General features: G+C 37.8%; 2 protein-coding genes and 1 long non-coding RNA gene across 8 annotated transcripts in view; 1 reads left to right on the top strand and 2 right to left on the bottom strand.

The window, feature by feature from the left end:
• UGP2 (UDP-glucose pyrophosphorylase 2) overlaps positions 1-15,594 on the top strand; it is a 41,484-nt gene extending 25,890 nt beyond the window's left edge. For 4 of the 6 annotated variants that reach the window (XM_072635417.1, XM_072635421.1, XM_072635420.1 and 1 more), the window contains exons 4-10: positions 5,377-5,562; positions 6,805-6,938; positions 7,694-7,991; positions 11,896-12,093; positions 12,250-12,492; positions 13,406-13,510; positions 15,129-15,594. In XM_072635417.1, the coding sequence (XP_072491518.1) occupies positions 5,377-5,562; positions 6,805-6,938; positions 7,694-7,991; positions 11,896-12,093; positions 12,250-12,492; positions 13,406-13,510; positions 15,129-15,236 (1,272 nt within the window). In that variant the 3' untranslated portion in view covers positions 15,237-15,594. Of the gene's footprint in view, positions 1-5,376; positions 5,563-6,804; positions 6,939-7,693; positions 7,992-11,895; positions 12,094-12,249; positions 12,493-13,405; positions 13,511-14,660; positions 14,724-15,128 lie in introns of all 6 variants that reach the window. The other 2 variants (XR_011972722.1, XR_011972723.1) reach the window with 1 other exon arrangement.
• Positions 7,043-14,684, bottom strand: LOC140520945 (uncharacterized). The gene is made up of 3 exons (XR_011972724.1): positions 14,597-14,684; positions 14,434-14,489; positions 7,043-7,145 (listed from the first exon to the last, which is right to left on the bottom strand). It is a non-coding gene; the product is annotated as an uncharacterized lncRNA (long non-coding RNA).
• A 699-nt stretch (positions 15,595-16,293) lies between the features above and the next one.
• The window catches only part of VPS54 (VPS54 subunit of GARP complex), a 70,681-nt gene continuing 60,167 nt past the window's right edge, over positions 16,294-26,807 (bottom strand). Inside the window, exons 21-23 of the mRNA XM_072635416.1 lie at positions 23,542-23,649; positions 21,161-21,255; positions 16,294-17,728 (exon numbers count right to left, since the gene is read on the bottom strand). Of these exons, the coding sequence (XP_072491517.1) occupies positions 17,623-17,728; positions 21,161-21,255; positions 23,542-23,649 (309 nt within the window). The 3' untranslated portion in view covers positions 16,294-17,622. The remainder of the gene's footprint in view (positions 17,729-21,160; positions 21,256-23,541; positions 23,650-26,807) is intronic.

The raw sequence follows: 26,807 nt of genomic DNA, 5'->3' as shown, positions 1-26,807 counted from the left end.
TTATTTTACCTTGGTGCATGTCCCTTTTCCTGCTTTTCCTCCATCCAAGGAGGAAACATAGGGAAATACTTGTTCTATTAGTTGAACTATTTAACAGGAACAATAACCACAACGATATAGCACTTCCTACGTGCAGGCTCTGTGCTTAGTGCATTACAAATGTTATGTCATTTGATATTCTCAACCATCGAGGGAGGTGCTATTACCCCCATTTTGAAGGGGAGAAAAATGATGCAAATAGAGGCTAAATGACTTGCCCAGGGTCAATAGGCAGTAAATATTGATTAACCTCCTACTGTGTGTCAGTCACTGTACTAAGCTCTGGGAATACAAATAAGGAAAAAAAGAAAGAGTCCTTGGTCTCAACAAGCTTACTCTTTAATGAGGGAAGACAAACCACAAAAGGAAGCTGAAAAATGGGGGATAAAGAGGGGAACAGAAGTCCCAAAGTAGTGCAGCGAGGTGAGAAGTGAAAATGTCTGAGGTGAGCTCTCCCTAAATGGAGCTTTGGAATTCTTCCAATCAGAGAGACAGGTGGTGGTGATAAGGTGGAGGATCAAGGCTGATTACCAAATAGTGAAGTTATCCTAATAACGAGCTTCCTGGGGCATAGTAGAGTAATCCCAGAATAGTGCGTTCATGTGAGAAATGAGATGTCTGAGCTGAGACCCTTTGTAAATGGAGGTCTGGAGTTGGACATGACAAATCCAGATATTTGTTTTGCTTAACTATATACATTTGTAGTGAGTTTTGTTTTTCTTGCCTTCTCAATGAATGGGGAAGGGAGAGGAAGCAGGAAAATTCAGAACTGAAAACATAATAGAATTGGATTATTTTTTAAAAAAGAAAATGCCCCTAGCAGTACCAGGTTTCAAACTAAATGAAGTGGTAATCATCAAAATAATCTGGTACTGAATAAGAGACAGAGTGATAGACGAGTGGAGTGGGTTAGGTACACAATAACACGGTAGTAAATTACCGTAGTAATCCCATGTTTGATAAACCAAAAGATTCAAGCTTTGGGGGCAAGAACTCACCATCTGACAATTCCTGGGAATACTGGAGAGCAGTTAGGCAGAAACTGAGCAAAAACCAACGTCTCACACCATATTCTAGGGTAAGATCAAAATGGATAAATGATTTAAACATAAAGTACATAATTAAAAGTAAATTATGGGAGCATGGAAAAATGTTATCTGTCAGATCTGTGGATAAGGGAAAAGTTTATGACCAAATGAGACGGAGGCTCATAGGAAGTAAAAGGGATAATTGTGATTACATGAAATTAAAAAGGTTTTGCAGTAACAAAACCAATGCTGTATTTGAATCAGTGATTAAATTTAAAGATGTAAACAGCATCAGGGTCTTATCAGGAAGGAGACACTTTGTACCTGGAGTTTTATAGTTTCAATTCTTATCCTCAAAGACAGACTTTTCAAAAGTTTTCTAGCCTCATTTGGGTTAATCAGAGAATTACACTAGTGGGTGAGGTATGGACAGTGCTGTGAAGTGGGTTCTCAACACTGGCCCCTCTCCACCTCTGGGTACATTCAGCTTCCCAGTGGGATTCCCAGAGAGCTTCACAAGTGGAACAGGGGCTGTCAGAATGTTAGCCCATTGCCTAGAAGGCTTAGCCATACATACCCCAATAGCTGGAGATCAGCTAAATGGGGAAGGAAATGAGTTGTGTATTTGTTTTTGACACACTTATAATTTACATTTCTCTGGCATGTGAAATTTTTATGAAATATGGTATACTCTGTCCTGCTAATGAAGCTTAAACCTTAAAAAGTAGAAAATTGCTCCTGTGTAGTTTTAATGTTAGACATCGCTCTATTTCTGGGATACTCTTTGTAGTTTACTTTTTGTGAGTCTTGAATGTTTTCTTCCATTGTGGTTGTAATTGCGTGATGTGTTTTTAAACTCCATGCTTTAGACTGCATAGCAGTTGCCCCATCTGCCAGAAGGTTTTGATGGTTGAGCTTAACGTAGAATCTAGGACTTTAGATGCTATTTTGCACCTATTCTCTAAGTGCTTTTCAGAGGTACTAATTTGACCAATAAATTGCTGAAGACTTTTTGGATGGTGCCTTACATTCAAGGCTTTCTTGTATAATTGAATACATAAATACTTTTAAAAAGTAACTTTCCTTTTCCCCTTTGACTTGATTTACGCTTCATGTTAACCACTTTGTCACTGGTGAACAGGCAGAGACTGTAGTTTGCATCTGCTCCAGTTACACCCATAGAGCACGTCATCCCAACTGTGGATGAGTTTATTGCTTTCTATTTAATTCAGCTCATGAATTCTTTTTTAATATAGAACTTAGACTCCTTTGGAAGAACATGGCAAAGATCCATTACCCATTCCTTCATAAAACAAAAAGACACAGTGTTCAAGTCTGACTCCCAAAAGCTGGCAACTTGGGACTTGGGACTAAAATAACAAAGAGGTGGCTTCATGGTTCTCTCTCACTGTAGGTAGTGTCTGTGGAATTTCACTAACGTTAAATGTAGTCATATAAATTATTTTGAATGATAGGTTGAAGGATATGTGGCATTACAAGATGTTACTGAGTTGATGCTTCCAGTTAGCCTCTTTGGTTGGAGTATGGAGCAGAGTATGTTAAAACCATTGACTCATCCCCAGCATGGAAGTTGTTCTGTGATCACAGAGTAAACATCTAACCTTGGTCAGCTATGTTGTAAATTTGGGCAACTGGTATAGTATGGAAGAGCCACAGTTTCAAGAAAAGGAAGTTCATTTCTAATGAAGCTTTGCAAATGGAATATCTCTCACACCATGTGTACTGATTTTTGGTTCAGAAAATATTCGCCCAGTCACCACAGTTACAAAGGAAAAAAAAACTCGTAACTTGGTAAGTGGGTGATTGGGACCCAATCAATATTGTTTATAGAAAACAGAACTCAAACATGCCCAGCTGAAAATGACAACTTCATGAATACTTTTTCAGTAATACTGGAGAAAGAACTGTTGTAAACCCTATTTGAAAAGAGAACTGCCAGTTTATTTTGTGAATCTGCATTTATAACAGTTATGAATGTGAGCTGTAGTTGGAGGGACACCCCATAGATTTGTTTCATCAGTAGATATTTTCACTGAGGCAGTGCCTCATAGAAGTGCTCAGAATTTTATAGGAAGAAAGGAAGGGGGGCTAGATGGTGCTTTTAATGACCCTAAACTTTTCCTTTGAAACAAAGCCCTATTTTCTTCACATATTTATTCTCCCAGTAAAGTACAAATGTGTAAAGAAATACTGGAGACCTTTCTTGAGGAATTTACCTGCTTCCCTCAGAAAAAGGTCTTTGTAAAATTGTATACTTTGTTCAGTTTCTTAAAATGGTGATTGAAATTTGCCTAAAAATACATTACACTTAGGAGGAAACAAAGTAGTAGTTTTGGTGTAGTTTAAGAAAAGGCCAGATATGCAAAAGATGGGAGAGGGCAAAGAGTCACCACAAATGTACATGAAGTTAGTTCTCCCCTCTCTCACTGTCACTGTCACAAGCAGTGAGATTTTTGTAGAAGAACTTGTGTATGTCAGAATCAGAGGGCCCTCATTTTGCCCAGATTGGTTATGTGGGCACTGGTACTTTGGATTTCATGGAGGGTGATTGCTATTAGTTTTAGTATGTCTTCATATCCTAAGTACTTGATAAATAATTAATTGAATGAATGATTAACTCATTGAATTACTAATAACTTTAAAAGGAACATAATAGAAATTAACTTGGATTTTGCCAGTATCTCTAATAGAAATACTGAATTAACTATTTTGTCTATAATAGGGACTTATGGAGCCTCTCACTTTCCCCCTCCACAGGGCGGAGAGGGGAGAGAGAGACAGAGAGAGAGAGAGAGAGAGAGAGAGAGAGAGAGAGTATGTACGTGTACCTCTGTCTACTTCTCTCTTTCTCAGTCTCTGTCTTTGTTTCCCTCACCCTCTCCTTCTTTGCTCCCATGTAGTGTGCTGCATTACATTATATGCTGGCTATTCCAACTTTTAATTTTTAAAAATAGTTTTCTGCTTGAGCCAATTTTCTTGGATTTATGAAAATAACTCTCAGACTTTAAATTTCGTTGGGAATCTAAATCTGGTGTTAACAGAACATTACAGATGCATGTTTAGTCTCCTCATTTTTTTCCATACTTATATGGTTCATTTTCTTTTGGTCAAATTTACTTTTAATTGTTAAAGTTTTTTCTTTACAATGCAATACCTTTAACAAAGACCCACAGTCCTACTTAGATCATTAATCATGTTAAGAAGGGAGCTGCAAGTTGTGCAAAGCTATGCTATAATCACACAGCAAATGCTGAGAGGTCCTTCCCAAGCCAGAAAAGCTTCGAGGACCAGCCTAGCTTAGATTAATGTAGGGCACCACTGGATATTTGATCAGCAAGTGACGATACGTGTTTTGGGCTACAACAGTTTGTAAAACTTTATAGTGAAAGAATTGCTTGGAATCACTGAGAAAAATCACATCTCTTTTGAAGCTGAAGCATATTACAGGGATGGAAATAGTCTCGATACCTTGTTTGGCATTATCTATACTAATAGAGATATACTACCAAGAATTATACCTTTGTATCATTGTCACTAATGAAAACAAAATTTTTCCTCCAATTGGAAACTCAGTAATTATACAGCACAAATGTGGGATGGTGTAGATTACTTTAAAGAGGAGATGGCAAGAGAGAGGGAATACTATAGTCATGCATGTGGAGGGAACAGGCAGGGTAAGATGTGTCTGAAAGTTCATAAAGAAAAGTAGAATGAAGTTAGATTGGGGAAGGTTAAAAAAGGGAATTCAGATTGTTTGTTGTTCGGTCATAACTGATCCTTTACCTTTCTTGGTAAAGATACTGAAGTGGCTTGCCACTTCCTTCTCCAGTGGATCCATTTTGTCAGGCAATCAGAGGTTAAGTGACTAAAGTATCTGAGGCTGAATTTGAACTTGGGTCCTTCTGAACTCTTGGCCCAGTGCTCTATCCATTCAACCACTGGCCACCTCATTCAGATCGTAGAAGGCCTTCAATGCCAAGAGTTTGATTTTTTTCTTCTATAGGGATTGGAAATGTACCATAAAGGTTTTTGAGCAAGGGAGTTGACATAGACACAGACTAGAACTGACCTTGAGTTAGTGTGGATTGATGGAGTTGTAACTGGAGGGAAAACAAGGAGTAAGCTATCCGAAAGAAACTCAATGGACAACTCAGTTGACTTTGCAATAAATGACCAGAAACTCATCAGGGAAGACTGTGTTAGTTGACTTTGACCTGCCTTTCATTTTTACTTAAGGTTTTAATTTTTTAAACTAGTAGGTATTTTTGGTGTTTTCCCCCCTTTTTAGATTCAGCCTTATGAGAAGATAAAGGCCAGAGGCTTACCTGATAATATATCTTCTGTCCTGAATAAGTTGGTGGTGGTAAAACTCAATGGTGGTTTGGGAACTAGCATGGGCTGTAAAGGCCCCAAAAGTCTGATTGGTGTGCGGAATGAGAATACCTTTTTGGATCTGACAGTTCAACAAATTGAGGTAAGTAATATTTAATAAATTATGATGTTAAAATTGAGTTTAGTAAAATTAGGTGAAACAGAAAGTTGTTTTAGGGTTAGGTTTTGGTGGTTTTTGTTTTTTGTCACAAATGTTAAAAGGAAAGAAGCCATTGTATTTTAATGTCTTACTGTCCCTCAGCTTAATTTTTAATTAAGCTCAAGAACATTCACTCTTAAATAGAATCTGTCAGAATTGGTCAGTGGAATTCCTAAATCTCTTGACTAGTACTCTTTTTCCATGCTTCCATTAATATCAGCCTTTTCATCAAGAATTTAGGTCCTAGGATGATAGATTGGAAGTTGGAAGGGACCTTACAGGTCATCTAGACCAACCCTCCTATTTTACAATCAGGAAATTGAAACCCAGAGAAATTAAGTGTTTTATTTACCTAATAACAGTAATCAGAGGCAGCATGGCATAATTGATTGAGAGCTGCCCTCCACTTCAGGAAGGCTGAGGTTCAAGATTTACCTGGCTGTGCCTCTACCTGACCTTTATTAGTAGAGAGAATTTCCTCACTTGACAGTTCCGTATGAGGTAATCATACTTTTCAATGAAGTCACAGATCAGTCCCTATCCTAGTAATAATACTTGATGTTTATATGTCATTTTAAGGTTGGTAAGGTGCTTTATATTATTTCACCTAGGCAGTAAACCACAGACCTGGGATTTGAATTGAAGTTCCCTGATTCCAAATCCAGTGCCATTTCCATTATACCCCATGGCCCCTCTGTTTCAGATGTTACATTGATGGGATTGGGGAAGTGGGGAGTATTAATTAGACTTACTTTTTATATTAGCTGTTAAGGTACACTTGGGCATCCTCCTTTGTAATCCCAAAGTATATCTGAGAAGTTTAAAATGAAAATTTAAATTGGAGGTAAATTCAGATATCTGAAGGATATTCAGACCAGGAAGTACCTGGAGGGCAGGGATTGTTCCTTTAGAAGCTTTCTCCTTCCCTTCCTTCCCCTTCCCTCCCCCTCTTAGATTCTGAGTAGGCACCCACTACTTGTGCACTTGTTTAAACTATAATCTGCCGTTTTAGAAAGCCATTTTAGAAAGATTTTGTGTTATAGTTATGAATAAAGAGGAACTTTGGGGTTTTAGAAAGCCATTTTAGAAAGATTTTGTGTTACAGTTAAGAATAAAGAGGAACTTTGGGGTTAGACAAAAAGTACAACTGGGTAATATTTATTTCACTTATACCCTTTTGTTTAGCACTTGAACAAAACGTACAACACAGATGTTCCTCTTGTTTTGATGAACTCTTTCAATACCGATGAAGATACAAAAAAAATACTTCAGAAGTACAGTCATTGCCGTGTGAAAATCTACACTTTTAATCAAAGCAGGTACCACAGATATACAACTTGGGGCATGTTAACTTATTGAGCGAAGTGAGGGATTCAGAGGGTGTTCATTTTGCGGTTCTCCTCCATCACTTTCAGGATAGCCTCTGGAGATAATGTGCTGTTAAATGAAATGATTGTTGTTGTTGAAGGTTGAGCATTTGCTTCTGTTCTTGGAAGTGTGAATTTTTAAGTTGCTTTGTGCTTTAACTGAAAATATAAGTGAAAATTAGTTCCAGAGTATACCTTTTTAGGTTTTCTTTTAGGTTTTCCTAAGAAACAAAATTAAATAAAATATTGATTGGGGTATGCCTTAGTTTTATACAATAGATGTGTTCCTAAGGTTGTCTGCAAATCTATTTTCCTGAATTCATTTTCCTACTGATATTCAGTGATTTTTACTGCCTTCATTTCTGGTTTGTTTTGGACTTTCCTTAATGTTCCTTTGCCCTTTTCCTAGCAATGTGTGCCTAGCAATTTTATGTGCTTTTTATAAAAAGAACAGTATTTAGTATTTAGAGAAACCCTATAGTGAGGCCTTTTGTAAGAGAAAACATCTTCCCCTGCATTTGCTTATTTTGTAAGTTTCGCTTTTCCATAGGAGATTTTCTTAAAGGGATGCGGTTCATTTAACCTGTAGTTTAAAAGTCTGCCAGAATGGTCTTTGAAAGGGGGTTAACTTCCGGTGAGGTGTGTTGTCCTGTACATGAGGATCTTTGCCCTCCTTTGGAGTTGATGGTCATTTCTTTTTTTTCCAGGTATCCCAGAATTAATAAAGAATCTTTGCTGCCTGTAGCAAAGGATGTGTCTTACTCAGGGGAAAATACGGAAGCGTGGTATCCTCCAGGTCATGGTGACATTTATGCCAGTTTCTACAACTCTGGTTTGCTTGATACTCTTATAGCAGAGGGAAAGGAGTACATTTTTGTGTCCAACATAGATAATTTGGGTGCCACAGTGGATCTGTATATTCTTAACCACCTTATGAATCCACCCAATGGAAAACGTTGCGAATTTGTCATGGAAGTCACAAACAAGACAAGGGCAGATGTGAAGGTAAAGGCTAAAAGAAATTGCTAATTGATTTCATTTTGACTGATGGGTTAATCTTTAACATTTTTATTTCCTTTTGTCCACTAAAAATTGTACGGTTGCTATATATGTTGTGTTTTTAGAGTGTTTATGATCATAATTGAGAGGCATTTAGTGGAAAGAGAAAGAGCTCAGACTTGGGAGTCAGGATGACTTGGGTTCGAGATCTGCCTTGCACATATTCTGGCTGCATGAGCCTTGACTTCTCAGTGCCCTTGGGTAGTTTTAGGACTGCAAGTGGCAGGATAGATGCTCCTCTGCCTGGGAAGAGAGAGCTCCCTTACCCTGTGAAATCAAGGACCTAGATCAAGGATCTAGGATGAGGAGCTAGAAGGGACTTCACACATCCTCCACCCAACCACCCCCCCACCCCTCAGAGATTTGCAGATGAGGTCACAGGGGCTCAGAGATGTGTCTGAGGTGACTCCAAATCCAGTGTGCTTTTCACTGTCATCACTTTGATTCTCCATAGGTTAATTATTTCTGTGCTTAAAAAAGTACAATTGCTTCAGTACCAATTAGCAAGAAGTTAGGTGGCTATGAGGACAGGAGGCGCAAAGTATTTTGTTTTATAGCTACTGAAAATTCCTGGGATGTCCACAGAAAACTTCCCTCCCCACCTCACGATTTCCCGTCTTCCCTTTCCCCATCCTCTCCCTTTTCCTTTTTTCTCTCCCTCCCCCTTCAGGTTTTCTTCCCTGTCATTGCTCCCTGATACTCCTTGCATCCCAACCCATTCACCATTTCATTTTGTTTCAGTCTGGGGATCAAGGTGGTCAGAGAAAAGTTGAAAGTAAATTCTCAAAACTACTTGTTCAGATCATTCCCCCACAGCAACTTCCAGATCTCCTATTTCTTAGCTTCTCAGAGCCCTTAATGCTTCTTATCTCCCATTCAGGTTTTTCTCTGACATGTTGATTAAGGCACCCCCAGGTCACCTGCATGGCCTTTGTTTTTCCCCACCTGGCTCTAAAGGTAAAGGTCAGAGGAGTTTGCCTTCTGGCTTCACCTCTTGGCCACCTCCCACTTCCAGCTTCCTTTTTTAGGGAAAGTGCCTATTCCTAGGCCAGTTTGTCCCTTGTCTCTGAAGGGGCATTCCAGCACTTGGTAGTACCTCTGGAGGGGTTTACACTGGAGGCCTCCCTGAGTTGACACTAAAGAATCCCCTTTCTTCAGGCCTGGGGAGCTACCACAAGTAGCCTTGGCACAGAGGAAAGAACAGTTGAGGTGGGGCATAGGCCCTAGGCTCAGCCCTGGCTCTGCCACTCAGTCCCTGATTAGGCACCTTGGGCCACACTCTGAGCTTTTCTCCCACAAGAATAAAATGAGGGGTTGAACTAGTTAAGTTTTGAGGCCCCCTTCAGCCCTGCATGAACGATTCACTCTGTGGTGGTTAAGAAAGGCCTCGATAAGATTGCCAGGTTAGGGAGTGTTCCACACATTCTTGATGTCTCAGGGTAAATGTGCTGCCCCGCCTTGAGATTGGTGTTATAGGCTATGACTTCCTGCCTTTGCCAACAGAGCCCAGGACTCTTGATTCCAAGTCTAGTGCTTGGTTCACTAGGTCACAGGTTTTCTTTCCTAGTATTTTTGAATCCCATATCAGATTAGGAGGTGGCATCAACCAACAAGCATTTAGTAAATGCCTACTGTGCGCTAGGCACTGGGAGACAAAGATACAAATTACAGTCTCTGTCCTTTTATTGGGGTGGGGGGTTGAGGGCAACAACAAAATATATACACGTAATACAATACAGATGCAAGTAATTTCATGGGGGAAGAGGGGAGGCATCTGCACCTGGGGGAATCAGAGCAATCTTTGTGTAGGAGATCGCACTTGAGCTGAGTTGTAAAGGCAGTATAGTACACTAAGAGTACATAGATGAGGTGGAAGGTTACATACTTCAGGCATAGGAAGCAGCCTGTCCAAAGGAAGGGAGGCAGTGGAGATGACGGAGTGTGGTACATGAGGAAGTGGCTACAGTTTGAGAGTGAGTGGAGTGTCATTGTAACAAGTCTGCAAAGAGAGTGAACCCAGATTGTGAAGAACCCTAGGGGCAATAAAGAACCAACAGGGGATCTATGCATTAGTGGTATCCCTTTGACAGGTGTGTGGAGAGTGAGGTGACTGCATACTGTAATAGCCTGAGTAAGAGAGGGTGAGGGTCTGAATTAGAGTGCTGGCTGCCTGAGTAGAGACTGGAAAAGTTGCAAGAGCTTCTGTGAAGATAAAATGGACAAGACTTGACAACTGACTGTGTGAATGACTCTCAGGATGCCTGAAGTGTGGTGGTTCCCTCCACACATGTAGGGAAGTTGGAAGGAAGGTGGGAGTTTAAGGGAGAAAAGAGAATGAGTTGTTCTGTTCATGTTGACTTTGAGATGCCTACAGGATATCCAGTTGTAAATGTCCAGTAAGCAGTTGGTGATTGAAAGATATGGAGCTCAGTAGATTAGGGGTAGATCTATAGATCTGGGAATCCTCTGCATAGAGATAATTGAACCTAGGGAACCTGTTGTTTGTGGAGAGGGTGTCAAGAGAGAAGAGGGCCCAGGACACAGGTAATGACCAGCAAAAGTGGCTGAGAAGGACTGGAGAGGTAGCAAAACCAAGAGAGCACAAAGTCAGGAAAAGCCAGAGAAGAGAATATGCAGAAGGAGATGGTCAGCTCTGTCAAATACTGCAGAGAATTCAAAAAGATTAGGGATTTAAAAAAAGGCATTTGGATTTGGCACTTGAGAAACCTATTGGTAAATTTAGAGAAAGCAATTTCAGTGAAGTAGTAGGATTGGAAGCTAGATTGCAAGGAATTGGTGAGTGAGGAGAAGAGTACAAGGAAGGAACCAAGGATAGCCTTTTACAAAGGTTTTGTGAAAATTGTATTTTCTTATCTTAAATTGAGTCATTATGAGCTAGGTGGGGCTGGTAATCTAACCAACATCTATAACCTTTTGTAGAGAAAAATGCCATCTGAATTTTTAAGATTTCTTTTAAGTTGGAGACAAGCCTGTATGATAAAATGCTGTGCTAGTATAACATATATATATATATACATATATGTACATATTAGTTCAAACCATGCCCAAAACACAAAACATATGTTGAAATGTGATGTGATTAGCCATGGGAAAAGTATTAGTCTTATACCTAGACACTGAACAAAGACTAGACTTTTGCATTGCTACCTGTTATAATAAGGTCAGCCAATCATTCTGCGTACTAGAAAAAAAATACAGTGAAATGAATGAAAAAGTCCCTGCTACAGCTGGAAAGGACTTTAGACACCAGAGTCTAAACCCCTTCATTTTACAGATTAGGATGATGATGCACAGCTTCTGTGAGTAACTTCCTGAGGGCAGAAGGCTGTTGGAGGCAGGACTTGTAGTCAGGAGCAACTCTAGTAACTTCTCTGAACCTCAATAAAATGAGTCTGTAACTACTATATTCTATCACGTAGAGTCGTGACAAAAGCTTTTTTAAACCTTAAAATGCTATGTAAAGATGAGAGTGTTTGTTATTATCCTGAATTAAGAAAACTAGGTTAACTTTCTGTTTATTAGTTTATGTTTCTGTGACCTCAAGTCACAGAGTCCAGTCTTTGTTTATTATCTATAAAGGTAAGAGGGTAACATTTATTTACTTAGGGTGTGGTAGAGGTAAACAGTGATTTATAAGATGTTATAATAGTTCTCCATCATAATTTCCTGGTTATTTCAAATAAGTGGTTCTTTGCATCATATGTAAATTAGTCATTGCTATATCTTATTTTTAAAGCTTTTCTTTTAAATCTAGTATAGGTATAAAAACCAAAGATTTGGAGCTGCGTATGTAAACTCTCAATGCCACTTTTTCCCCCTGTCTTTCTAGGGTGGTACCCTCACACAATATGAAGGCAAACTGAGGTTGGTGGAAATTGCTCAAGTGCCAAAAGCCCATGTTGATGAATTCAAGTCTGTATCAAAATTCAAAATATTTAACACAAACAACCTGTGGATCTCTCTAGCAGCAGTCAAGAGACTGCAGGAGCAGAATGCCATTGATATGGAAATCATTGTCAACCCAAAGGTGAGCAAGCACATGGGAAGAGTAGTCTAGTATATCCATGTATACTGTGCATATCTCCACTGGGAAGTTTCAGTGGCTCTCTATTTTAATAGAGACTTTTAATATCTCAGAGCCAAGCTGACAAGTACATACAGCCCAGTCTATTTCCTTTTTCAGACCTTGGATGGAGGCCTAAACGTTATTCAGCTGGAGACTGCAGTTGGCGCTGCTATTAAAAGTTTTGAAAATTCTCTTGGGATTAATGTTCCCCGAAGCCGTTTTCTGCCTGTTAAAACTACATCGGATCTGCTTCTTGTGATGTCCAATCTCTACAGCCTTAACGCAGGATCCTTAACAATGAGTGAAAAGCGAGAGTTTCCTACTGTGCCCTTAGTGAAATTAGGAAGTTCTTTTACAAAGGTATTATTCTAAAAATAAATGTCTCTTTGATTCTGTGAAAACTATAAGTTGCAAAAATGAGTTTTGTATTTTTTTAAGTATTTTAATTTAAGATGAAGTGTTTGTCTCCATAGTTCAGTTTTTTGACCTTAGCATATTTTAAGATAACAAACATTTGTAGGTAAGATAGGCTACTGTGGAGATACTTGGCTTTACCTTTGGGGAAAAAAATCACAATCTTATGAAAGCACTGTTTCCTTTTTTTGTGTGTCACTTTCTACAGTCAAATCTGTTTCAAAATTCAAAATATTGAATACAGGCTGTTTTTGGATTTCTGAGCAGTAAAAGGACTACATGAGCCAAGTGTCATTTGACATTAAAAATCCATTGTTGATCTTTCGTCAGCTTATTTATGGGCAAATACTTCCATATTTCTAAAACGTTTAGTGTCGTCAAAAGCCATTGCTTAATCTTTGTGAATCAGAGTAACTGTCACAGTGGCTCCCATTGCCTTTTAGTCTGGCTCTGCCTATCCTTAAAGACTCCTAAGTCAGAACGTTCTTCACCCAGTGATCTCTCCTGATCTCCTCCAGTAGTTGTCTGACTGGCTCCTCTGGCTCTTAGGTGCTTATTACTGTCAATAACCTTTTTTTTTTGTGGGGAATCCAACTAGATGGCAAGTTCTTTGAGGGCAGTTTTTTTCCCTCTCCTTCATAGTGCTTACTAGATTATTGGGGTGACTGCTGATGAACTAAAGTTGGATAGACATGATTTCAACTTCTATTTGTATAAGGACTTGTTAATTTTTTTAATAAAATAGCACGTCACATGGTAGGGGCTGTGTTATTGTTTGTTTTTGTATTCTCAGAGCTTGGCTTGCTAGGCAGATGTTGAAATGAAGTGTTAGTCACGTTTTTTTTCCCCCTTATGTAAGGTCCAGGATTACCTAAGGCGGTTTGAAAGCATACCAGATATGCTTGAACTGGATCATCTCACAGTGTCTGGAGATGTGACATTTGGCAAGAATGTCTCATTAAAGGTATGGAAAATATAATGGAAACTAGGGCATGGGGGGAGCAGTGTGTTTGCTTTGTAATATGGAAACCTGAAGAAACGGACCTCATGTTTTTAGCCCTGTATTTAGTTTTATTATTATAGGGAAGATGTTTGGTTTAAGTTCAGCTGTGCAGAAGGCATGATGTTTATTTTCTAAATGAGAAACATACTGACTGATGTGCTGATATTGGGTTATTACAGCAGCTATTTTATGTTCAGTAGTAAATACTGCTGAGGCTAATGCTAACATCTTAGAACAGGTAATGTCTAAGTATATAAAGGTAAATGCAATTCAAATGCCTGTTCTCCATTTGGGAATTATGTTTCTGAAGCTTTTAGGGTACAGTTCATTTTCTTATTAAATCAGCTAACGTATTCTTTGTTGAAACTTACCTTGAGCTTTAGTCTGTACCAAAGCATTCTCCTACTAAAGAAAGCCACCCTAAACTGTTCCCTAGGCGTTCTTAGAGGAAATGTAAAAAAAGCTGAAAATCCACTCATTTTTATCTACAGATAGTATCATAGTGCCAAACTCAAGCACAGCCTCAGTCGATTACTGGTTACATTAACTTGGGCAAATCAGTTAATCTCTCAGGCAGTTCCCTCATCTATTAAATAAGTTAATAATAGTACCTGCCTCAGAGTTGTAAGGATTAAATGTTTGCTAATTAAATGTTAGCTAATTTTTGTTACTTATCTGCAGTCATAGGTGTTGCTGATAGCAAATAAATCCTGTGATACTTTGATGGAGGCAAATCCTGACACCTCAGCTGAGCTCTCATTTTCTCCCATATAAAATGAGGTTGCACTGGGTGGCCTGAAGTCCGTTCTGTCTCTAAATCTGTGACTTGTTTTGTTTGAGGCAGTAGTTTCCGAGTCAGAACACCTAGAGGTGTATGTGCCTACCTGTACAACCTTAGGCAAGTTAGCAAGAAGTCACTCTGGGCCTCAAGTGTCCTCATCTGCAAAGGAAGTTTTGGACTCATCAAAGAAATGCAGATTTTGGAGCATTTTACTTGTAAGAGCTGCAGCTAAGCCCATTAGTTTCACTGGTATCAGGGATACTTACGGTCTGAATGATTGCCTAGACAGCATCGAGGTGGAACTTGAACCCCGGTCTTCTTGTCTTCCAGGCCAACTAGCTATCCATCTCTGACACTGCCTCTCTCCCAAGCCTGTGTATATGTAGGCACAGGGTAAGGACATGATTATAGATAAATCATCTAGAATGCCAGAGCAGCAGAGTCTTCTGGGGTGACCACTATTGACCTGTACCCATTCCTCAACTTCTTAACAGGAACGTGAGAAATCGTGATCTGTTAGTTTTACTATAATAGGAATAATGTCATAGGGAATTATGTAAAGCACTGGATGTCTAATATTTGTAGTATTGTTTGTAAATTTCCTAGCTGATTGTGCCTTTTACAACTTTCCCGGGGGGAGACAGAGTGTGTATCTTGACTGACCTCTTCCTAAGGCTAGAATATTTTGCTGAGTCAGTAGAGTAAACCAGTGATAATTGAAGAGTAAAATACAAAGCTGCCTTTACTCATTTAAATTTTTTAAAGCATCACCTTTTTTTATTTTCCTCTTTAATTTAGGGAACAGTTATCATCATTGCAAACCATGGTGACAGAATTGATATCCCTCCTGGAGCTGTGTTAGAGAATAAAATTGTGTCTGGTAACCTTCGGATCTTGGACCACTGAAGAAAAAAAGTGCTCCGTATATTTTATTGATTATGAGTTAAATTGTTTTTCACAAATGGAATGTTCAGTAAGGTTTGGGAATAGAGGCAGGTGCTTTATCCACTATTTCACTGTACCCTGAAGTATTAATTTTTAAAGTAGAGTTTTCTGCAGTATGCTCTTATTTAAAAGCACAGATGGACATTTGAAAGCAATACTACTTCTTCTCTGAAGAGATCTGTATGTCATGAACTTTTAAGTGCAATATTGCTGATCTTAACACGGGAATGGCTGTGCTGGAAGATCTTTCACCAGAGGCCTGCCTGGCTCTGGTCGTTCTGAACTGCTTGTAATTTAAAAATAAAGCTGTGAAGCAATATATACATGTGCACATTAATAATTTTTCAACAATATCATTTTTACGAAGTAATCTTTCATTATCGCAGAACAGATATTTAAAAGACTGGGAAGGCTTGAAATTGTGGTACTTAAATTTTTGCATCTATAAGAATCTTGTTTGGTTTTATCTATATTCAAAATGGATTAATACCTCATCAGATTTCATTGTGAGGATATAGAGTAGCCAGTTTTATTTCCTTAAAAAAGAATTGTGTTTATTCAAGCACGTGCGTGTGTGTGTGTGTGTGTGTGTGTGTGTGTGTGTGTGTGTGTGTGAGAATGTATGAATGAATTGCTTATTGGATTGGATTTGGCTCCTTTCTGCCTCTCTCCCCTCCTCGCCCACCCCCTCTCTCCTATGGGGTCAATGCTTTCCCCTTATCCTTTTCCTTCCCTTTGCTGCACCCTCCCGTTATGGTTTTGGGTTTATTTTTTAAAAATCATACCCTGAAGCAATCTTCAGGAGAAAAGAGATTTTTTTTTTCTCAGAATGGCCAAATAAAGCTCACAAACAGCACTACAAGTTGTCTACCTGTTGTTAAATTACTGTGTCCTGTTATAATGGTCACTTTTCTAATTCTTCCATGCTTGTTCTTAGGCCACGTACTTTTAAGACCCATCGTAACACTAAACTGTATCTGACTGTATAACTATTAAAAGAAGTTGGTCTTTAAAAGTCTTGATATTTTCATAGCTTTATTTTTGAGACAGTTTAAGAACTGATAACATCTTCATAATGAGAAAGAAAAAGACAGGCTTGCCTTTCTGAGGAAACCTTAACATAACATAAGACCATTTGGTTGTACATAATCATTACAAGGTTAGGCACTCTGACATGTTTAGGTAAGATTGTTAATGTGAGATGAAGCACAGGCACTTTGTTACTTGTAGAGTGCTTACTGATTCTAATATTGAAGGTAAAGTGTTTATAAAAAGTCTCCAAACAAGTTAACTCCATTCATCAACTCACATTCCCCTCCCCAATACTATAGCTTATATATAGCAGCCTGTACTATATTATGCTAAAGAAATTCTACTTCTCTCTGGTCTTTAGACATCACATATCCAAGTAACTTAAAATTAAGAACCCAAGCAGGGCAATGCTTAGGTAACATACAAAATTTTAAGATAAAAACTTTTACAAGTAGGCAGACTTGTAAGTATTTTTACCTCTGCCCAAAATGAGAAAGGCAAAAAAAAAAAAAAAAATCTTCATAGGTTTTATAAATATAAAAATACAGATATGGAATACCAGCCCTACTTACTATTACTGAAAGGTACTTAAATTAGTAGCTTCATAAATTAATGCCAACATCTTATTCTTTAATCATCACTAATGATTAGCATTTCAAGTGGTCAGACTAACCTGGAAAGCTTTATTTACTCAGTCAGCATTGGTGGCAGTATAAAGAGAAGGTATGAGACACACAAACCCTAAAAACACCAAACTGCTTACTAAAACAAAAAGGGGAATCCTAAATCCAAGCAATCAAAAGATGTTTATTTTTTTATAGAAAGATCTGTAAAAAAATAATTTTTCAAACAGCATTACTTTCATAGAGAAAACATTTTCTACAGAGGTTGACTAAGATTTTAATATTTTAAATTGTACCATCATTTAAATAAGGTGGGACACCATATGAATTTCATTGCACTGGAAGAAATGCAAAGCATTTTTTAATATAAAGGTATATAGAGCATTCTAGTCAGCTACAGCTGTGTTACAGCTATGTGTTCTTTTGGATTTGGTCCAAAGAAACCTGAGTCTGTTTCCAGAGAGAATGAAAAATGTTATAGACACCTGATCGCTTATCCCTCACTGAGGATGCACAAAAAGGACATTCCTTGCAGGTCCCACTGAATCCAGTTCCAACACTGATACTTTCCCCTTCCCTTTCCCCCACATACATGCTTTTGGGCTCTGCTTTAAATATTTGAGACAGGCATCAAAATTCTTCTCAGATACATCCTGTGGTCTGACACAAATACATAGTTTTCCAGTATATTATCACCTCTTCTGTTCCCAGATCTCAGCCATATTTAGGTCCAAATCTTTAAGTCCTTTTAAGGCTTGAAGATTTCCAGTGTAAAAAGCTACATCTGCTGTAACCAACCTAAAAATTAGAAAAAAAAATATTTAAAATACATTAACTGACCATTGGTGAACTAATCTCAATGTAAACCAAATAAATCTGTTTATATAGGAAATTACCAATTAGAGGTCAATTCCTCTCATATGATATACGACATTAAAGTACTATAATGTAGATGCACATGACATATTTAAATAAGGAATAAACCAATGCATACTGGAGTTAGTTTATTAATCAGTTTTATGAAATGCTTCAGTATAGTATCTGGGGAAAAAAAAATGTGACATGCACGGCATTTAAAGTCAAAGGCACTGGGGTATGGATAGAATCAGGACTCTAGGCTCTCCGCCACCTGACTATGACTTAGGCAAGTCACTTAACCTCTGTGGTAATGACTCCTCATCTGTAAAATAAGGAGGGTGAGTAACTAAGGGTCACCTCATTTGAAATTTGATCTTAGGATGACTCCAAAATTTAGGATTGGGAGAGTGATGACATGGTAACAGCCTATAAATGCTTATTAGTGACAGATCACGGCATAAGTAGGACAGTTTTTTTGCCTTCTCTTCCTCTTAGGTAGAATAGGATTTAATAAATAAATGATAGGAAACTGAAAAACTGGTGTAGATTAAAATAGTGAGAGAAAGTTATCTTCTATAGTAAAAACTGTAGCCACAGGTGGTTAATGAATGCTTCAGCCATACCTGAAGCACCATCCCCAAAACAGCGACCTATAATGTATAAAATTAGATAAAAGCTTATAATAAGTTTTTGTGCGTTTTTATTGGGGGAAGGGTAAAATTGTACATAATCCAGTAACAACTCAGTCCTGAAATAATTTTCTAAAACAACTGAACAACAGAGATGTTTACCAACTAATTGTTTTGTTCACTTATAGCTCATTTTCCACTTCCTCCTCCAGTCCCCTTTCTTCTCCCCTCCCACAATGAAAAGAGTGGACTATTTTTAGTCCCAGTCACTGCCTGGTTCAGACTCTTCTGTACCAATTCCTGCCTCTGAATGAGGGGAAGCTGATGTACATTTTAGTGTCTTCTCAAACCCTTTAGCTATGCACAGGGGCAGTCACATGTTTGATCCCACCAATACTCACAAGTCTATGTCCATGATCAAATATTCCCTAATTCTGTCATCCTATTATCCTGTTTGCCCCTCACCATAACTTTCATCCCTCAGTACTCTCCCTAGCCATCATGGCTGCTCTACTTTCACTTTCCCACCTTCCTAATCTCAACTATAATAATAGTATGCATACAGACTTGAAGGTTTGCAAAGCACTTTACACATTATCTCAGGTGATCCTCACAACAAACATGTAAGGGAGATGTTACTATCTCCTGCATTTCACAGATAATGAACCTTAGTGTATGCAGTAATAGCAATATATTGTACAATCCTCAATCAAATAACAGCTGTCTTCAGCAACACGATAATCCAAGACAATTCCAAAGGACTTAAGATGGAAAATGCTATTCATCTCCAGAGAAAGAACTGATGGAGCCTAAATGCAGATCAAAGAATACTATTTTTACTTTCTCTTTTTTTCTTTTGTCTGTTTTCTTTCACAATATGGTTAACATGGAAATCTGTTTTTGCATATATATTTATATATAAAATCTATATTAAACTGCTTGCTTTCTCAAAGAGGGGGGAGTAGTGAGAGGAACTCAAAATTTTAAAAAATGAATGTTAGAAATTGTCCTTTACATGTAATTGAAAAAAAATATGTAGTTTAAAAAATAAAAGGATAAGGAAACTTAGGCTGAAAAAAGGTGATACGGCTTGCTCGGGTCACACAGCTATTAAATGTCAGAGTCAGGGTTTGGACCCCAAGCCCAGAGCTCTGCTGGCTGTGTCTTGCAGCCCTGTGCTCCCAAGGCTCTTCCCTCTCATCCCACCTCACCCAGTTATAGAGGTCACAGGAATGGTAAACGCCCTCAACAGTCACTGTATATTCTACCCTTTGCCCTATGTACCTGAAGTAACAGAGTTTTAAAATATGAGACCAAGTTCCACAAAGGCCCTGCATTTTAAATTCAAGAAAAGTTTTAGATTGAAAATGTTTTTTGTTCAAGAAACAGAGTTTTAAAATGAGAGGCAGCAGGGTCTAATAGAGCTTAAAATCAGGAAGACCAAGGACATTGACTATAAATTCTAGACAGACCACTGCTGATCTGTATTAGTGGAAGAGGTTCCCATACTTATGACATGGTGCTCAGTGTGTACACTGGCTGAAGTGAACAGTGATTCAAAAAGATCAAAACCATATCAATGTGAAGACATAAACTTAGAAACCAGATGGCAATTTAGCATAAAATGTTTCATGACATTTCTTCTCCAGCACTGTTGGGAAGATGGTTACACTGAAATAAATGTTTTTTAGGTGTCAACACCAATATTTAATAAATATCCTGCTTTAAACAGGGCACACAAAAAATAATGCAGTGAAAATAATGTATACTTTGTAGGCTCATTTAGAGGACAAAGGCTGCTTTAATATCTCAGCTTATTCTAGTCTTGATGAGGGTAACGCCTACACTTTCAAGAACTTAATAGACATGAAATGACTCACCTGAATGATATACAAAAAGAGATTGTGACCATAAGTAGTTATAAGGATGTCACATGCAAAAGAAATCAATTCACAATAAAGATTACTGATAACTTGGTTGCTTTAGAACTGCTAACACTTGAAGATCAAATCAGCTATCATCAATTAGGATCAAAGTAATAAGGTGCCTGCCCAACATGGGATCAGGAGTTTTTAATCCTATTCTTGGATATTCCCTTTAGGGGGAATTACATAACCTTATAAGCCCCAGATTAATAATATCTTTTTAAAAATCTAGTTAGTAAAATCAGTTCAATGATCATTTGTGCAAAAAGAAGTATGCTAACAATAACAAAATACATTATTTTTCTCTTCTTTTTCTTCCTCCTCAACACAAAACACCTAAACTAAAACTAGTATCTGTGTGTAACTAGGCATAAGATGGGGGTAAAGAGTTTCCAAACAGTTTTTAGCCACATAACTTCAGAATATTACTTTAAGCCAGCCTTCCTAGCAAAGGACTCACTAGCCCTCTGCAAATACTTCATCTTACTTGCTGATATCTGAAATTCCTTCAAGTAGACACAAAGTTTTCAATTTCATTATTACGGAAAAAGTCTTAGAATTTCACTGCCTTAAAAATAGGAAGACACTAAACTGAATTTATGCTAAGGGGTAAAATAACTGCTTTAAGATCTTTTCTAAAACACCCCTTCCGACAGGGTAGAGGATGCTGGCTCCTTGAAAACAACACCATTAAATGGAAGGGGAAACCATGGGCCAAAGACCAGTAGAGGGCATAACAGTTACAGGAGGGAAAAATGGAACTATAAAAGAAAAAGTAATAAAGCAATCCAGAAGTGAAAAATATGTTAAAGGTATACCCATTTTGAGGTCCTCCATCATTTACCACGTTTAAGTGAGATAACTGTCTCTTCATGTGGATTTTGTAACTTGCATTAATTCTTAAAAACAGTATCTGGAAATACATGGGGAAAAAAGTTATTTGACATTCTCCTGAAGAAGAAAATAAAATGATCATCTGAATTGTAGATTTTTTTTTAAAGGAAAACATACAATATGAAATTAAACTTTAAAAACTGAGTCACAGTTAACCCATTAATGTGACTACCATCTCTGTGAGATGAAAACTTGTTTTTGCCCCAACTGACTTCCTGTGTCTTACAAGAAGTGTTCTGGTGTACACAGCTTGGATCAGACGATAAAAATTAATGAGATAAATAATTTAGGAGAGCTTTTCTTCCACACTTACTTCTGGAGCCACCCCCTTTTCAGGAAGATTTCCCTGGAATCCCCCAGTTCTCCATCTTCATGTGGCTTTGTACTGACTAATCTGAGTTCAGACTGTCTTTTTACAGCATGCTATACGCGCCTCTGGGGAAAGGACTACTTGCAGTACGGTTGTTTTCTGTATCCCCCTTTTCTAGCACAGTGACTTTCACATACTACACTCCCAATACCGATTTGTTAATTAAAGTGAACTTTAAAATCCATTCACTTAGGTAAATTCACTAAAGGTAAATGTTTAGAAGGGGAAAGACTTACCCATTATAAGAGGGTTAGCAATTATAGGGAAGTCACACTATATCACTGCTGAAGCAAAAGGGTGGGTACAGCAACACATGTAGTCAAAACATTTCCACTTATAAAGATTTTGTGGGGTTGTACCTTTTCTCTGCTCTAAAACTGCATGTTTTTTATCTAAGGAAAATCCTTGGAATTGATGACAACATGTCATAAAAACGTACCACAGTCCGACAGTCCCTAGCTTTGGTACAGAGAGACAAACATACTCTTTCCCCTACAAGTGGCAGGATGGTCAGGGATTTTGTGTGTAAAGTAAGAGGCCAACAAAACAAGGAAAAGCAGTGAGGGGGCCTATAAGGAGCACTTCCTGGCACTCTGAGTACTTCAGTGAGTCCCAGGGCACCTGGGAGATAAGACACATTCACGCCGGAGAAATAAACTAGGTTTTTAAAAAAGCCAGTTTCCTTGCATGAAGAAAGCCACCAATCAAGCATAACTGGTTAGTATACTTTGCTTGATTCTACTTATTTACTATAAGGGAAGGGTTCTATGGGAGGGGAAGAGATGTAGACTTAGTGGGTTATGAGAGAATGGAAAAAAAATAAAATATTTTTAAATACATAGAAGAAAACAAAGTTCTGAAAAGGAGCAAATTATTTTTAAAATTTAATATATACTTTAAAAAATGAACTATGTAATAGAAGTTGATGGTTTCATACGTAGTATTATTTTGTTCTCCACATATTGAAAATGTTTGTGTTGATCAAGTTCATAATAAAAAACAAAAATGTAAAAAATGGAGAAATAGCATCAGTAGGGGAAGAAATAGAGTAACGAAAGGAAAACAGCAGACAAAGAACAATGGAAGGCTCTCATCGGTGTTACTTTCTCCTAACGAGATCAGCAGGCACCAAGGGGATGGAAGTTTTCCATGGGGAAAGAACAACAGAACCAATCATTTTAAAATGAACATGGAATCTTCAGGAGAGGATAAGTAGAGGTGGATTTGCCATAATACTGCCACCCACCACATAGCACAAAATAAATAAAAAAACAGATTTGTGCTTTATAATAAATAAGTGATATTTAAGAATGAGTATTCACTGAATAAACAAATATTATAAATAAATGAATACATGAATAAATAAATAAAATTTATAAACATTTTAAAAAAGACAACCATCTGTGAGTGAGTCCCAAGAATTAAGAGAAAATACAGAGAAGGTGTCAAAGAATAATTTTGCAAACTTTGCAACTCAAATGAGTTGGGTAACTTGCCTGTGTCTTGTGGAATATATTGTTAACAATAAAGTATACTGATTTTGAGCTAACTGGCCTATAAATATCACCACCAAATTCTTCTATATCCCATTTGATTCCAGTAAGAGTGGGAAAACACATCATGCCTCTCAATAACTGACAACTCCAATTTTTAAAGTGATTAAAAATTTTGAATCTATAACCCCTACAACCTGAGACTTCAGGACACTAATGACATCTTCCTTTTCACAGCTGCTATGGACTTCTTAGATCAAGACGCACTTTGACTAGAAATTACCATCTTTATACTCAATATATTAACTGAAATGTCATGAACAACCTAACACTGACAAGCAGAGATTTTAACTGAACATTTCACTGAGTCAAAAACGACATGTAATGATACAGCTGGAAGCACTAACTGTATATGTATGCAGTTTCAGAAACAGAGACTTGCCTGTGTTTGTTCCTCTGGAAGGAGCTCATAAATAGCTTCATGCATTTTTGCCATTTGTTTACAGATATTCCTGAAGCAGGTAGAAGGAACAGGAGCTTTCACCTCATACTGCCAAGAGAAGACAATAAGAAAATGTTTAAGTTCACTCAGGGCCATACTGGATATATTTTTTGTGCTCTCTAACTTAAGGCATCACGGCATGATGGCAGGAGTCCTAGACAGAGAGTCAGGAAGACTCGGATCAAAATCCCAACTCTGATAGTAGCCATGTGACCCTGGGTAAGTCACTTCTCTGAGCCTAAGTCTCTTCTTCTGTAAAATGAGAATAAGAACACCTATAGTATAGAAAGTTGCTACAATAGAATACATTTAAAGTGCTTTGCAAATTTTGAAGTATAAGCTCTATAAACTGCCAACCATTAGTAATATACCACTGTTACCTAACTCACACAGCACTTAGGCTGACTGGTGTGAAACCACTCTGCCAATTCTATCTTCACTTATTCTCTCTATGCAAATCTTGAAAAACTTATAAATATTGCCACGCTATTTTACGTTAGAGAATAACTGGTTGCAGATGTCATGTAGTAAATGTTAAAATGCTCCCTCTAGACCCCCAAGAAGTATTAAAAAAGATTATATTTTTAAGAAGGATGAAAAAAAGATCTAAGGAAAGTATTTGCATTTTCAGATCTGAATTCAATATTATTTTGCTGGCCTGTAATTAAACTCTGCTTTATTTCACAGTCAAATTTTACAAAGGTTTGCAAAGGGTATGCAACCAAATTTTGGATATTATGTTATTGCAAGATAAAAGAAAAATTTCTAAATAATTTTGTTTAATGTCAATCTTTCTTACCTATAATGTGTAGTCTAGTTAAGTCCAGCAGTCACGAAATAAACCAAGTTTGCCTATTACCCTTATGTCGCAACCTGAAAACGTCAGACCCTGAATTCTAAAGAAATAAACAAAAATACTTGTTCCCAATTCAACGATGGAGTCAGTCCAGTATTCCATGGTTCCTCACAGCAAAGAATAACATGCAATGATCAAAAGAAATCTGAGAGCCACTGGTATGTGACATACATCCCCGTTTTTATTTCCTTTTTCTCAAGTAATCAAAAGGCAAATACTGGGTCTAAACTTTCTTAGCTACCACCTAAATTCTATTTTTTAATCAATAAGATTGAAGACAGCAAGTTGGCATAGTCCAAATCATCATTTTTAAGTCAACATACACTTGTCACATTTGGAATATACTCAGAATCAATTAAATGACCATTTTATTTACAAGGTTCTAACTAACTAAATAATCTACCAAACTCACATCTAATACTATTCTTTGGTAAAATGTGAAATGTTAATATCTATTATATTCAAGTAAAACAAGTATTATGGAATAGGAATATTAGAAAAGTCACAAAATTTGTGATATTTCTTTAATAGCTCCATACACTCGTACTGACTTAAGCAATCTGTCCTATAAAAAAAGGATTTCTTTATAGAGGCAGAAGTTTCATGTGTGGGATAACCTGAACATATATAACCAGACTTTTTTGATTTACTAATCAATTATGCTAATTTTTCCCCCCTTTTAAAAAAATGTTATATGGGATGGTTCTCAGAAGGACAATGGGAGAAATTTTGGTGGCATTATAGTAACAGTAAAAATTTATTATTAAAAAAAATAAAAGAAGTAACTAATATAATACTGGCTAGGAAGCTCACTTGAGCCATGCTAGATGCTCTTATGGTACTACTGTTCCTTTATAACCCAGAATGAAGTCTCCTGTGAAACTAGAAATGAGAAAAGTGGGGAAAACTTCATTATGCTTTAACCTGACAGATTAAAAGCAGAGGTGACACACGGGGAGGGCAAAAATAAGGAGGGAAGGAAGACAGGACGAGCACAGTGTCAACATAGAAACGAAGGACTGTGGGGCAGGGCTCATTTCCATTAAACAAACGTCCGTTATCTATGACGTGTGCAGCACTATCCCAGACACTTTGAAGACAAAGACAAAAATGAAACAGGTTCTGTCCTCACGGTATATGGGGATATATCAAATACGTGGATTAGTAAATAAGAGGTAATTTTAGGAAGAAAAGTCCTAACAACTAGAAGGATCAGAAAAGGCTGCCTGAAAGTCAATGCATCTGAGCTAGTCCTTGAATGAAGGTAGGAATTCTAAAAGCACTTCCCAGGCATGGGAGATAGCAAGTACGAAAGCACCAAGATGGAAGATGGCATGTCAAGTTTGGGAAAGTAGCAGGAGTCGGGGTACTAGTAGGAGCAGCAGCAGTAGCAACAGTAGTGCTGATAATAACTCATATTTATATAGTGTTTTAAGATTTCCAAAGCATTTTACATGTTACTCATTAGATCTTTACAACAATCTTGTAAGGCACATGCTATTATTATCCTCATTTTACAGCTGAGGAAATTGAGGCTTGGAAAGGTTAAGTGATTGCCCAGGGTTACATAGCCATTAAGTGTTTAAGGTAGGATTTGAACTAAGGTCTTTCAAACTCTGAATCCAACACTCCTCATTATGACAGAGCTGCCAGTTCAGATACACTGATCAGGTGAAGGGGAGAGAATACCACAAAGGGCAGGCACAGCTTCATCTATCACCTCATTCCCATTTCACAGATCGTTAAGTCCTCAGTGGGAAAGGTAGAACAGATGGTAGGCATACACTTAAAGCCCTAATTCTTAAATAATGTTCTGTGAATACTAGATTTTAAGGATTAAAATCTAAGTGTTTCCTTGAGTCCTCTACCCCTTCACAAGTCAAATTTATTGAAAAAACTACCTATGTCAATTCTCTACAATCCTCTGCAATCTGGCCTTGTACCTACCACTCTACTGGAACTGCTCTCTCCAAAGGTAACCAATAGCCTCCTAATCATAAACCATACTGGCCTCTTCTTAGTCTTTAACTTTCCTTGACCTCAGTAGCATTTGGCCCTACTGATCATTTTCTCCTTCTCGAAATATCCTTTTTACTTGACTCCCCTAATTCTCTAACCACTCCTCTGTCTCCTTTGCTAACAACTCTTGATCCTTGTTCAGACTCCTCAAGGTGGGTGTTATTCCCCAAAGTCTTGTTCTTGGGCCTTTTTTCTCTCTCCACTCTCTCATCTCTGTAATAGATGTCTCCCATGTCTATAGCTAAGCTCTGGCCTCTCCTGAGCTCAAGCCCCACAGCCCTAAGTGCTTATAGGACATTTCTCCCTGGGTACAAGGCTGTCATGTCAAACT

The sequence above is a fragment of the Notamacropus eugenii genome, chromosome 1 (genome assembly GCF_028372415.1).
Source record: "Notamacropus eugenii isolate mMacEug1 chromosome 1, mMacEug1.pri_v2, whole genome shotgun sequence".
Lineage (NCBI taxonomy): Eukaryota > Metazoa > Chordata > Mammalia > Diprotodontia > Macropodidae > Notamacropus > Notamacropus eugenii.
Note: the sequence above shows the minus strand (reverse complement) of the source record. Positions and strands in the feature narration are given on the sequence as shown.